This window comes from Solanum lycopersicum, chromosome 6, assembly GCF_036512215.1.
Source record: "Solanum lycopersicum chromosome 6, SLM_r2.1".
In the NCBI taxonomy this organism is placed as follows: domain Eukaryota; kingdom Viridiplantae; phylum Streptophyta; class Magnoliopsida; order Solanales; family Solanaceae; genus Solanum; species Solanum lycopersicum.
The window spans coordinates 51158285-51172679 of NC_090805.1; the positions used below are offsets into that span (position 1 = coordinate 51158285).

A 14395-nucleotide genomic window follows, 5' to 3' on the forward strand; every position below is an offset into this window, starting at 1 on the left:
AAGCTATAAAAAGCTTGAATCTTTCTTTGAACCAAGATTACTTTTTTGGGTTTCCCATTTGATGTCAGGATATCATATCCAGAGTTCGAATCCGAGACCTCTGATTAAGGAGGATCAACTTGTCTTTGAACCAAGATTCATATGTAAATGATCAGAATCTTGCAGGTATGTTTTGAAGTTGCTTATGTTTTAATTCGCCTTTATATGGCATGTTGTGTATTAATGTGAGTACTTTTTTGCAGCTTGAAACAATATGAATAATGATGAAAGGTAGGAGACTTGAGTCATACATAAGTTTGACCATGAAAATTAATTCAGATTTTGTAAATCTGATCTTATTTTCACACTCTTATAAGAGCTTCTCAATGAAAAAAGTTGGAACTTTTATTTCTCATATATATTTAAAAAAAAAAAAAAAGGGAGACTCAGAAAGAGCTTAACGGAGATGGGGCAAAAAGGGTATCAATCACCGGTGAAGAAACTGTTGTCATGGGTTCAAAAGCAATCGAAGAAAGTGAAAATCATTTTGTTTATCGTCACGCTGATTACTCTATTGGTGACTCTCAAGTTAACCGTTCACAATCACGACTACTTTTTTGTTATGGCTGAAGCTATTCATTTGATTGGGCTCTTGATTTTGATTTACAAATTGACAACCCTCAAAACTTGCTCTGGTAATTTAATTTCATTCCTGAATTTTTTTTCATTTTTTGTAGATCTGGAAAAAAAAACTTTCATTTCATTGTGCTTTGTGTTAAAATCTTCAAGATTTGGTTTGAATGTTTATCCATACCTAATTTAGTATCAAATTTATGTATGTCAAATAGAACGTTGCTGCTATTAGTCTATTACCACTGGACCAAGGTGTTTGTTCAATTGTTTGATGCGCGATTTTACTCCTGATTAACTTTGATAGGTTGTAAGGTAGAACGCTCTTGTTGTATGAAATGTGTGTCTAGTCTAAGATCGATTTTATTTTTACTTGTTGCAGTTGTTAGATTGTCATTTTTTCACCTTTCGTCTGATAACTTTTACTTATCCTGATTTGTTAGGCCTTTCATTGAAGACTCAAGTTCTTACAGTTATATTTTTGGCTGTAAGAGTATACTGTAGTTTCATCATGGAAGGAGATATCCACACTGTGTTAGATCTTATCACCCTTGTGGCAACATTGTGGATTATATATATGATGAAGTTCAAGCTAAAGACGTCGTACATGGCAGATCTGGATAACATGTCCATACACTACGTGGTATATACAATTTCATCCACAACTCTTTTACGTTTGATTGTTGTTGAATCAAGTTCTCAATCTGCTAATTACTTGAGTAGCTAAGATAGAAGATTATGAATCTGTTGTTTGCCAGGAGGTAACATGTATGTCATGAAATTAGTCGAGATGCACATAAGCAGCAGTGTAAAGAGCCTGAAGACATTTTACTGATTTCAGATCAATATATGATTTCAGATCAATATATAGTCAATTGATACTGCTAATTAGTAGAGTTTATATTCTCGTCTTACTGAATGTAGTTGCAGATATATGTGATACAAGACAATTACATTGCATAGATAGTTCCTTATAAACGATTTTGAATTGTTCTTGACAGATAGTTCCTGCCGCGGTTTTGGCCTTTTTTGTTCATCCTAGTGTGAAAATTTATGTTCTGATAAATCGAATGCTTTGGGCGTTTTGCGTGTATCTGGAATCTATATCAGTGTTGCCTCAGCTTCGATTGATGCAAAATGTCCAGGTATTCATATCTCCATTTCTTTTCTCAAACAAATACTGAGAAGAAAATCATTTTTCTTAAAACAAAAAGTTAACAATGTTTGTCACTTGCATTTTAGATACTTGAGCCATTTTCAGCACATTATGTTTTTGCATTGGGCATTGCAAGGTTTTTGGGTTGTGCTCATTGGATTATTCAGGTTAGTTTTCCTGTTCTACGTACACATTTTCTCCATTTTAATCGCTAATATAGTCTCCAAACTCGAAAGTCATCACAACTATTTCTATACAGGTTTATGACAATGTTGGGTCACCAATTTTTTTGGATGACCATAGTGTCTTGTGGATACCTATGGTCTTTTTAGCAGAAATGGTTCAAACTTTCATTTTGGCTGATTTCTGTTATTATTACATAAAGTGGTAAGCCATTTAAATCGTGATTAATTAAAGTATTTATATGAATTTAACTTCAATCTATTTAAAAATTATTCGTTTTTGATATGCAGTGTTATGAGCGGCCAGTTGATTATTCGTTTGCCAGTGCCGGTGTGAAAGGCTGTAATATGATTTTGTTGAATTAATTCTAAAGTTATAATGTCATAATGAGTTCTTATTTTTGTGACTGAATCGGTATTTGCTTCTTCTCTCTTCTTTTTTGACGTTTACATTATATAGTCAGTGTTTTATTGATAATTTTCAACTATAGTTGATATTTATTTAAATACTGTTGGACAAATTTATTCAATTTTTTAGACTTTTCCAGAACAAAACCAACCTTGCGTCATTATACGCCACGTGTAGATTTCAACACAAATTCCTAAGAAAAAACATCAAAATCTATTTCTCCTCCTTGATGGAATAGAACTATTCAATCCCTTTTCTGTTCAATCTGACACGTTTCGCAAAACTATAACGTCAGTAAAACATGCCGCCGTTACAATCCACGTGGCAGTCAAAGAAACATGCTGGTAAAAGCCTTGGTTAAACGCTGGATTAATTGATCATACGTGTCATGAAAACTCTCACGTCATCGTTTCTTTTCACGCCACGTGGCCTTCTTCACTACATTTACTGCTTAAATAAATACATCTGTTTATTTTTATCTTCTTTGTATATCATTTTTGTTTAGAAAAAAAGAAAAATACAAGAAAACAAGGTAAAAAAAAAGATGTTGGAGCATATGAATGGTAATTTTGAGGAAGATGAAAATGGGATTGGATTGAGTTTAAGCTTATCAATTGGAGGAAATTACACAAAGAAAGATGATCAAATCTGTAATAATTCAAATGATAAGATGTTAATAGAGTGTCAGAGATCAAAAAAGAGGGCATTACATAGAGAAATGATGGAGAATGAAGAATTAGTTAGTAGAAAAAGCAAAATTACTACTTTTGGTGATGACGATGTAAAAAGCTTGAATCTTTTTGTTAATCAAGATTCATGTTTAAAGGATCACAACCTTTTAGTTCCAATTTGCGATCATCGGAATGTTGAGAAAAGGGAATTGACGAAGAAAAATTGTGGAGGTTTTAGAATTTATAACTCGAATACGAGTTATGATCAATGTAGAAGTAGTGAGTCGAATGGATCTACGATTACAGAATGCCAAAGTTCGTCTCCTAAAGGTAATCTATTTATTTAATTTAGAATTTATTACTAATAACTGCATAACTCTGATCAGCTATCTTTCGCTCTGTGTGGGTTTGCAGGTACAAGTAGCGAGCAATGTCGCGCTCATCAAAGACGAGCAGGACCAAAAAACAGAGGAAAAGAGGAATTGTGGCATGATTCAGTTGCTTTAACGAATGCCGTGTGTTTCAGCAACGGGTAATGGCCCAAATGGGAAGACGATAGATGGATTATTGTGCAAGTATGATAACAAAATGGAGATTAAGATAGTTTGTGTTTGTCATGGGAAGTCATTCACCCCTTCTCAATTTGTGGAGCATGCTGGGGGTGTTGATTTATCTCAACCTTTAAAACACATCACTGTAACTCCCCCCTGTTTTTGATGATCTTTTAATTACTTATATTAAATCGAGATGGGCTTGAATGAAACGATATGGATCAAAGATTTACTTATATTAAATCGAGATAGGCTTTTTATTTCTTCTTGTGGTTCAAGATGAATTCTTTTAGTTGTGTCATTGAATTTTGAAAGCAGCATAACCCCACAATTTGCGTGAAATGGAAGCAATAAACAAAAATAAGCCCAACAAGTGGACGCAAAAAAAAAATAAAATAGAAGAGTACAAGTACTACAAATAATTGAACGAAGAAAAAGGTAAGTACCACCAACAAGCAATGTCCAAGATTCTGCAAGTTGCAACTAACACCACCAAATAATGTTAGGGTCCTTCCATCGACCAATTGAAATTTTATTACCATTTTGTTATAAATTAGTTGGACAAACAAAATTAGTCTGGATAATTATAAATTGATGGTGAGATAAATTTGAGTTTAAATAGTTACACATTCAATCGATGATAAATTATAGGTCAACTTTCCAATCATATATTTTTTAAAATTGTATAATTAATAGGGTCAAACTTTTCCAAATCATATATTTTTATTTTAAAAATTTTTTCGTGTCAAAACGTGATATATAAATTGAAATTGAATATAAATTGAAATAGAAGAACAGATGAGTATTAAGTGGAATTTACCAGTTTTGAATAATCTTTTATTTGATTATATAATTAAATTTAAATACACTTTTAATTAGTTACATCACATAGAAGTGCTCTCAATTTGAAAAATATTAAAAATATCTCTAAACGAGAATTTTAAAAAATTATGCTTTACTCTTCATATAAGATTAGATATATATAAATTAAAATTTCAGTCATATTAAAGCGATTAATGGTTGAAGGAAATGTTCTATTTGTAAACTTTTGTACTTGAAGACATTGCAAATATATATTAAAACCCTAAAAACCTCTGTTTATAATGTTAACAATCAGAATAAATTAAAATAAATTAGAACTAGAAACTTCACCAACTACTAGATCTTAATTAAATATAAATAAGCAATATCATAATTAATAAATTTTAAATGATTTAACTTTTCTGCTCTATCTTAAATTATTATTCATACTTCAATTTCAATTACTAACAAAGTCTAATTCTAATTAAATATAAATAAGTAATATCATTACTAAAAATCCTAAACGGTTTAAAATTTGTATTCTAACTTTAAATTATTATTCATATTCCAATTTTAAATACTAACAAATCCTAATTAAGCATAAATAAGTAATGTCATAACTAACAAATTCTAGAAAACTAAAATTTGTACTTTTAACTTTAAATTATTATTCCTACTCCAATTTGAAATTGTTATTCCAACAATATTAATCCAAAAATGAATTTATTTTCGTACCAAATTTCTATCAATTCTAATAAAGACATAAAAATCTGCTTGATTTACTCAATAATAAATACTAAAATTAGTAAAATATTTAATTTAATTTAATATATTTTTCCAGCTAATCCTATGATTAATAAGTACTCCTAAATCCTAATACTAGTAGTACCACTACTTATTTTTTGTGTGTATCTATATATATAAAATAATAGGAGACACCACATCACGTGTATAAAATCCTCTTTGGAACCCTTTCTCTCTCCTTTTTCCACTCTCTCTCTCTACTCGCGCCTCTTTTTCGAGATCCACCACTCTCTCTACAGCAAAACCCTAGAACTCAAACCTTCCTCCTCCGCATCTAGAGAGAGAAACACACGAAGAGAGAGAAACTCACCGACTGTACATCAAGCTTTCTCTCTTTCCACTTATCTGATCCGATATAAATCCAGGTATGAATGTTTAATTTTTTTGAATTAAGTTTTTTTTTCTTCACGTATTCGTTCATGTAAGATCACGAGAACAGAGGATTTGAGTTTTTTTTGTGGTTAATTTTGTGTTTAGTGCTATAAACAGGAGTTCGATTGATTGACGATGGCAGCGGAAGCAGCAGTAGCAGTAGCGGCAGTAGCACCAGTTTCTGCTCAAGTTGTACGTATATAAATCATTGCATTTAGTTTGTTTTGCTTTGAGCTGTGGATATTGATTGAGTTCGATATGTTTGTGTATATAGGTTGCGAATGCTTTTGTGCAGCAATACTATCATATATTGCATCATTCGCCGGGGCTTGTATTCAGGTTTTACCAGGATATAAGCAAGCTTGGACGTCCTGAAGAGGATGGATCCATGGGTATCACTACGACAATGCAAGTAAGTGCAAGTGAACTGATCTTCGCATATACTATGGTCCATGTTCTTCCCTTTTCCCCTATATTGATTTTGTTGCAGACTTGTGAACAATGTGCCTAAATATTTGTTTGTTGGATGAGGGAGTTGATTGTGTGAAGAGTTAAGGATTTGAAATCTGTTGAATTTTTTTTATTGCTTGTAGGTAAAGATCCGTTTTTAGATGAAATTTCATTAATCATCATCATTGTTAGGTGATCAGATGTAAAAAATACATTTTTCTAATTAATATCTGCATATTTTAACGGAAAAAATGGTTCTTTATCCAAATGCCTTAATTTGAATTTGCACATATATTGAAAAGCCTGAAACTGGATTATTGTTCTTAGTTGAGAGAGCATATTCTATATCGACATTTAGTTTTATGTAGAATGATGTAGAGTGAGAAGTTATACTTATGGGCTTTGTTAGCTTTGGAGTTGTGTATACTTGAATTTAGATGCAGGCCTTTTGGGTTTGGAGAAGATTTAATTACCTTTGAATGACTGAAACTAGTCAAACTTGAGAGGTTCACCTTTAGCTACAATAGGGAGATAGAGTTATCACTTTTTGATGCTCTGTCTTGTTTACTCAAATGATCTTTTGAATTAATAATGCCAGAGTTGCTAATGTTCTTTTGTTTGATGTCAAACACAGGCAATAAATGATAAGATACTCTCACTCAACTATGGAGATCTCAGAGCAGAGATCAAGTCTGTGGATGCCCAAGAATCCTTTAATGGCGGGGTGCATGTCCTTGTAACTGGATATTTGACTGGGAAAGACAACTTGGTCCGGAATTTCTGTCAAACTTTCTTCCTAGCACCACAAGATAGGGGGTACTTTGTCTTGAATGATATGTTTCGATATGTAGAGACTGCCAGTCAGCATGATACAGTCCAGGTTCCAGTAACTGATGCTGTGGCTCCTGTCACACCAGAGCAAAGTAATTGCAACAATCTTTGGTTCTTTTGGCAATACCGTAATAAGCAACTGACATTTTTTCTTTTACCAGTTGTTGCAGATCCACCTACAGCACCACAGAATCACATTCCTGAGCAAAGCACTCCACCAGCAGAGGAAGCTGACGTGGGAGAAGTTTACAACCCATCTGAGAATGGTGATGTGCTTATTGTTGAGGAGGAAGTGCCTGTGTCTGAGGTCGTCCATGAAGTCCAAGATGGCTCTGAAGTGGTAGCGGAATCTGACAACAAAACTGGGGAAGTTCCTAAGAAGTCATATGCTTCAATTGTAAGTGGTCATGGCAAAAAATAACTGGATGCATAGTCTATTTAGCGTATACTTTTAAGGGCTTGATTAGCAAAATTTGCACCTCTTTACTCATATTTGCTGTCAATAGTTTAGACATATTAGCATCTGCCAAGTCTAGTTGGTCTGTAGTCAAAGATGATTCAAGGATAGAGAAGGTCTATTCAAGATTTCTTAAGTTAAGAAAATCTGCTATTTATTTCAGGTCATGCATCTCAAGGAAAGTGCTGCAACCTTCTCCCCTCCTCCAGCACCTGCTGCTAGGAAGCCTATGACAAAGAGTGTTGTGCAAGTGAATCAGCCTGCTGCCACAACAACTGATGGCCCATATTCCAGCTCAGAGACCATTGATAACATAAATGACACAGAAGGCATGCAACTGCAGAGTTTACTTCTACTTTTTCAATCCATTTTTTTCCACTATTATTTGTGTTGATTTCTCATTGTTGCGTTTGTTAAATTGCCTCCAGCAGCTGATGGCTACTCAATCTATATAAAAGGCCTGCCTATGAGTGCAACTGTGGCATTACTTGCGGATGAGTTCAAGAAGTTTGGGCCAATAAAAAATGGAGGAATTCAAGTGAGAAGTAACAGGGTATGTTTGTTTGTGCTATTTTCCTGCTTATTAAAGAAAAAATCTGAATGTGTGGATTTTTTTTGCTATATGTCCCTCTGCATTGATGGATTCTCTAATCATAAATTGGTTAATGGCAGCAACAGGGATTTTGTTTTGGATTCGTGGAATTTGAAGTGGAAAGTGCTGTGCAAAAAGCAATCGAGGTATCTCATCTTTATCCCTCTTGCATGTCATGTATTTTAAGATGGAGCGGGTGAAATCGAGAGGAACAGTAGCTTAAATTTATTTCATCAAGTTCGAGAGTTCTGTGAAACGCATAAGAAATCACTGAGCAGTGAGAATCCATATGCTCTTCTTTTGTTAGTTGTTTTGAGTAACCATATTATCCACCTTCAGCAAATTGATGGCGCTGGATTGATTATTTTTTAAGGTCTTGATTGTATATTTAAATTGAGTCAATTCCTTTACCCCCAATTTGACTCTATCATTGTTTAGTCATCCTGCAGCGGATGATTAGTAGTTTAATGCCGTGTAATATTCTAACCAGACCCTTAGTTGAAAAGAAAGCTATGTCACTAGGCTGAGTTTAATTGCAATTCAATTAAGAGAATGAAGGATAATTACTTAAGTTTGATTTGTCTGCTAACCTCTGGTTATTATCGTATCGCTAGTTGACCTAAACTTTTGGATGAATTGATTTGTGTTGCCTAGCAATGATTGTATTCCCTGTTGAACGTGTTAAATTCAGGTGGGTTACACGTTTGTGGGTCAAAGTTGGTACTGTTTAAGTTAACTACATGTTGCTTGAATAACCTATCGAAGTGTGGCTGCTTTCAGTTTTATGGGTCCTACTTTGATACCCCTTATCTTTTAGAGCGGAATATGGATATAATTAACATGGTCAATCACATTAATTTGTGTACAATTCTTATTGTCACCTTAGTATGGATATGATTAACATGGTCAATTTGCATTAGTTTTCCCCATCCAATGCATTTCTTTTCACCTGCTCAGTTTACTTTTGGTTTTGTGCTTCATTTTTCTACAGGCTTCTCCAGTTCTCATTGGTGATCGGCAAGCAGTGGTCGAGGAAAAGAGGTCTACCAATTCTCGACGTAAGTTTTAACCATTTTCCTTTTAAGCAATTAGAATTACTGATGCGTTATCACCAGGGAAAAAATGCATATTTGATGAGTTATTGGTGTAGTGAGGGTGTGTTTCCATAGCGGCTGCTTCTGTTCTGATTTTTGGAGAATATTATATTGTTATATCACTTCCCTAGACTAGAATTGTGAAAAGAGAAAAATGCAGAGCAATATTATTACTTCTTCACAGTGAATCTAAATGTCTTTTCTGCTGCAGTTAATGCCAGAGGTGGTGGTAGGTTTCAATCTGGAAGGGGCGGTGGATTCAGGAACGATGTTGGAGGAAGAGGGCGAGGAAACTATTTAGGTGGCAGGGGTTATGGTCGAGATGATTTCCATGGAAGAAATGAGTTCAATAACAGGGGTGGGAATCGTGGGGGTTCATCAAACCGTGGAGGTGAAGGATATCGGCGAGCTGACAATACAGGTGGGCGAATGAGTCGTGGTGGTGGAATGTCTAATGGAACAGCCAAAGGCCCGGCTCCTCGCTATTCTGCTACAGCTTGAAGAGTAGTAGCTTAGTATAATTTATTTGAATCGACATTTAAAATGATTTATTGTTAAGGTGAACAGAAATTTTGTCAAGAGCTATGATGTTTTCTCAAAAAGCTCTTTTTGCTAATCTTTTTTCTAGTTCAATTTCTTTTCTTTTTTTCTGGTTAATTGGATAGGTGGAGGAGGTAGGAATGATTTTTTTTTGAAAGTAGATTTCGTGTGTAGCATACGGGTGTCGGAGCCCCTAGCAAGAGATTATACTCATTCGTGGGCTTTTGCCTTTTTTGTATTGAATTATTGTTGGGGGCTTGTGGAAATTTATTTATTTAAACTTCGATTTTACTTTGTTTGATATTTGGATAAGCTTGTGCATTTGGGACACGCATATTACAAACCTGGCAAAACACGAGTAGGACTGAGTTTGGATCTGGTATAGGCATAATATATAGATAAATGAACAATGGTTCTAACTTAACAAGAATGAATTAACGTTAGATCCCAGCTCATAGTCTGAATTTCAGTAGTCAAAACCTTTGAAGTCTTAACATGGTTAATAACAATTGGTTGTGTATAGGAACCTCTAAAATCTAAATCAATGCACATGCAACCCATATTCAAAACAAAATCATATTTGTACCATCACACCAGAGTGACAACAAGAAAATAACTTGCTTAATCCTGAAATCTGTAATACATTAACCCACAAAATTGCAAATATCTCAGCTCTGACAGTAGCCTTCTGAAATAATATAACAAGATATATTATTTTTACTTCTGGTCCATAAAAATAGTAAACATCGTATAGACAATTGAAAACTAAAGCTAAACTACTGCTCGAAAAAATAAATAAGACTTGGATAGACAAGATAACACCTACGACATAGAAAGTGGATACTAATTTTCAGTGTGACTGAGCAGGAACAAGTCATATTGAGGGATGCTTGCAGGAATAGCTTGCTGAACCCGACAAGCAAATATCCACCTGTTCTCATGTACTTAAAAACCAAAATTACACCCCTGCACGTACTCATTTTCATAATCCACATACTTCGACCATAAAGGCCGATATTGGGCCATTGCAATATCAAGCCATGGCTTCATATTCCCATTAAAGTGGACAACTGCAGCATTATTGATCTCTTCCATACTGATACTTGGATTATAACCAAGCCCTAAAACATGCCATGATTTGTCCAGTGGCTTTGTTGTGGAGTAAAATGTGATTAATCCTGGAGGCAGTGTACCCAATTTCCATAAGGTCCGGTTTTCATTCTGCAAAGATTAGAAGCCCCCTTTAGTGAAAATAGTAAAAACTTGTAATTCACACTGTACAAGTCTAACTAATTAAAATGCGATGCAGCATGACACCTTAGAAGTTGGAAAAATTGCTTTAACGGAAATAGCTGCAAAAGCTAGTATATGTGACTAAGTTAACCTACCAGAAGCAAGACACCATGCTTAATAACCTCTTCAGATCACAGGTTATAACTACTGGACAAATTCTGTAGAGAGCTCAAAACAGATGAGGTCAAAACAGGAGCACATATGTATGCATGTGTACGCCTGCGAGCATGCATGTATGCACATGACCTATATTCTTTGTTATAGATAGAAAAAAAGGCAGATCCGTGCTTAATAAGAACATGCAAGACAACGGGAGGGTTTGTACGAAGGAAAATAAGTGACCTTCGTACAAATTTTCTTGTATTTGGTACATAGATACAATATTATTTTCTTAAGTATTCGTGTATAATCTAGAAAAAACTATTGGAGTTGGAGGTAGGGAGGGGTGTAAGTTAGTGGGTATGGACTACGGTGGTGGAGTGTTTGAAGGGTGAGGATGAAACAATTGATGTGAAATGTGATGTGTCGAACTTGTCTTCTGTACTTCTATTAGCGAGGTCATTTTCATCATTTCTAAGGAACTTATTCTCTTTAGAATATGTTCTCCAAATATTTCGACCAACCAAAAATGGAAAATTTGAAAGACACCTTTTGGGAACTGTTTTTCCCCATACTAAACACACCCAAGAACTACCCATAAAAAGTTGTAATCTAACATTTCCGGAATAAATATAACTCTACTAATCCTATGTTCTGTTTAATGCGGCACACTTTTTCCTCTATAGTCTGTTTCGAGAAGAATGAACACATTTATACATTTTGAAACGCTTAAATTTTGAGTTTCCCATTTACTCGTAATAATATGCTTTTATAGCCACATAAATATTATGGCAGGGATTAAGACAAGAAGTTCAAAAGTCCTTTCTTTCTTGAACTTCATCCGCAGATAAAATTGCCACATAAATGAAATGGATGGCTAGTATATCTTACCAGAGTCTGCCAATAATGGTAATCCTCTGTGAGCTTCTCCCTCCTCCAAGCATCCAAATCAAAGAAGTTCATTCCATAAGCCCATGCACACGCCTTGGGATTGAACTTAGAATTGATCAATGGATGAGAGAAATTCATGTATTGTGCATAGCGATGAAATGAACCAAAACATGTCTCCACAGCTCCATTCACCTTACCATCCATATCTATCTTCCATAGACCAGTCAAATCCTTCTGAACAACAATATCATCGTCCAAGAACAATATCCTGTGCAACTTGGGGTACAATTCTGGTAAATAGAATCTAATGTGGTTCAATATGGAGAGATACTTCGGGTTTCTGAATTTCATATTAGTTGTATCCTTTGTTGCATTTTCGAGCTTATTCTCGAAGTAAAACTGCTGAAGTTTTGCAGATTCAAGCTGTTTAAGTACCGGAACATACGAAGAATTCAGGAACTTATAATCCTCGACCGCCTTCACTTCGATAAAAGCCCCATTATATTCTTTCATCTTGAACATAACTTGCATAGCCCCAAGATTCATTTTATCAGTCACCACGTGAAACACATGCTTCGATGGGTCATTCGAGTTTTTAACTGCTGAATTCACCACAACTGAAGCAGCAAGAACGTTGTCAGAGAAGATTGCATAATGATAAAGGCTAGGATCCTCAAATTCTGGTGGAGTAGGCTTCCCATCATCTGTATACTTATCAGGATGAGTGATACGCTCATCCATTAACCTCATTGCCAAACAATGCACGCTCTTCGGGATAGACTTGGCAGCAATCAAGCTCGAGAAAGCACCTTGCTTCTTCGCCTTCATTAGCTGCTCATTGACAGCAAATATTGTATCTTTCAGCTTCTGAATCTTCAATTGATTATCAAATGACTCTTTCGCCTCAGCAACAACTTGCCGGGTGACTTTAATCCTTTCCTTCACCTCCTTCTCAAACTGCCTAAGAACTGACTCATTCATTGAGTTACCATCCGAGTCAAACAGTTGGCGGTATGAAGGTTTTGAAGTCAGATCGCTAAAGTTCCTAGATAACTCAGCAAAAACTCGAACAAGTTTTGAGTTCTCAAGCTTCAGCTTCCGAGCATAGGAAGCATAAGCCAGAACCAAGGAACGGTGATCATCTGCTTGCTTCTTGATCTGATCTAGCCGCGGCTTCAATGGATCAGATTTTAGAGCCAAAACCGACCTTCGTAATGATCCAACTACTCTAAAATCACGTGAAATTCCCTATTGAATCACATTTGACACTGTCAATACAATACCTACTTAGGGATAAAGAAAGATCCAAGAGAAATTATGCAATTCATGCATATTAAAACTCAGAACTCATAAAAACCTCGTGGAATCACAAAAGCTCAACAACAAGTTTAGAATCACCACGCACGGACAAGTATTTCAAAATTCATGAGATGATAATAACCAATCAAATCTTTCTAGACTAAGATCTTACTAACTAGAGAATAAAACATAATGTAAAAATGTCTACAATGAAAGCATCCAGATTGAGATCCTAAGGAAAAAAATCACAAAAAATAATCATAATAATATGTTTCCAGATTTAGATCTAAGTAACTTGATAACATGCAGATACTCAATAATTAACAAAAAATCAAGTAAAGTATCACGAGATCACAAGTCAATAATAATAAGAAAAAAAAATACATAGATTATAGGTTAACCGACAGTGAATCAACCGCATACAGATAAATAAGAAATTGCGAATGTAAGTACTTACAACGCCGAGATCAGAAGGATCTGCAGAGGAAGTGTAGAGAGAAGAGAGAGCTAATGAAAGCAAAACAGCGACAGTGATAAAAGACGCGAATAGTTTGAAGGTGAACCGTATTCCGGTGCCGGTGACCGTACGGGAGCTCCGGAGAGCCATTTTTGTTAAGCAAGTCTCCGTTTTCGAGATATAATGCTTGCTTTTCACTTATGGTTGAGAGGGAGGAGTATTTATTGTTTGATTTTACGAGTGTGTGATTATTTCACACTTTTGAGAAAAAATGGAGAAATTGGAGAGAGGCAACTGGCGAGTGAGCAAGAAACGCGGATTTGACGGTGGAGTTTGGTATGGGTCCCACATTTTTGATAAAGTAAGTGGGTCCTACTCTTTTGATACTAATACTTTATTTCATATTTAGTTAGATAAAATTGCTACTATCTGATAATTGTTGTTACATTTTTATCCCATATTAAATGTAGGATAATAATTTTGAACAATTAGTTTTAAAATAATTACACGCTGTATTTGTCTCTAACTTGGGGTTTTGCAATTATTGGCAATTTCACATTGTGTTTAATAATAATTTGTTTGGGAATAAATAAGTACAATAATGAAACTAATTAGGGCTATACAAAAGTAGTTAGCAAGGCCCAATTTCTACGTAGCCCAACCCATGGTGTTAGGGCTCAAATAGTCATAGTATATAAACATAATTCTTAATTTGACTTCAACAAATAATTATGCTCTTCAACTTTGAAATAAACACAAATAGACACTTAAACTTATGTAATATTGAACACGAAGGCACAAGTGTCCTACAAGACATTATACATGTAAAATGTCATG

The 14395-nt window shown here is 34.8% G+C and overlaps 3 protein-coding genes and 1 long non-coding RNA gene across 11 annotated transcripts; 3 read left to right on the plus strand and 1 right to left on the minus strand.

The window, feature by feature from the left end:
• Positions 1-301: 301 nt before the first annotated feature.
• LOC101251998 (uncharacterized) lies at positions 302-2425 on the plus strand. Its single transcript, XM_019214207.3, has 6 exons — positions 302-674; positions 1053-1252; positions 1611-1754; positions 1852-1932; positions 2025-2152; positions 2239-2425. Exons 1-6 carry the CDS (start codon positions 446-448, stop codon positions 2282-2284), a joined length of 828 nt encoding a protein of 275 aa, XP_019069752.1. The 5' UTR covers positions 302-445; the 3' UTR covers positions 2285-2425.
• A 414-nt stretch (positions 2426-2839) lies between these two features.
• Positions 2840-3844, plus strand: LOC112941723 (uncharacterized). Its single transcript, XR_011221542.1, has 2 exons — positions 2840-3357; positions 3442-3844. It is a non-coding gene; the product is annotated as an uncharacterized lncRNA (long non-coding RNA).
• A 1462-nt stretch (positions 3845-5306) lies between these two features.
• On the plus strand, positions 5307-9820 carry LOC101250028 (nuclear transport factor 2). Of its 8 annotated transcripts, none has more exons than XM_069298863.1 (10): positions 5307-5548; positions 5673-5747; positions 5830-5967; positions 6640-6928; positions 6998-7233; positions 7457-7622; positions 7725-7846; positions 7966-8031; positions 8877-8943; positions 9191-9820. In XM_069298863.1, the coding sequence occupies exons 2-10, from the start codon at positions 5691-5693 to the stop codon at positions 9478-9480; spliced, it is 1431 nt and encodes a 476-aa protein (XP_069154964.1). In that variant the 5' UTR covers positions 5307-5548; positions 5673-5690; the 3' UTR covers positions 9481-9820. The 8 variants fall into 8 exon arrangements, with proteins under 8 accessions (XP_069154964.1, XP_004242411.1, XP_010323093.1 ...); XM_004242363.5 differs by having other exon boundaries at positions 5310-5548; positions 5661-5747; positions 7722-7846; XM_010324791.4 differs by having other exon boundaries at positions 5322-5548; positions 5661-5747; positions 7722-7846; positions 7972-8031.
• A 298-nt stretch (positions 9821-10118) lies between these two features.
• On the minus strand, positions 10119-13916 carry LOC101250314 (galacturonosyltransferase 8). Its single transcript, XM_004242364.5, has 3 exons — positions 13559-13916; positions 11803-13050; positions 10119-10740 (listed from the first exon to the last, which is right to left on the minus strand). The coding sequence occupies exons 1-3, from the start codon at positions 13706-13708 to the stop codon at positions 10465-10467; spliced, it is 1674 nt and encodes a 557-aa protein (XP_004242412.1). The 5' UTR covers positions 13709-13916; the 3' UTR covers positions 10119-10464.
• Positions 13917-14395: the final 479 nt, after the last annotated feature.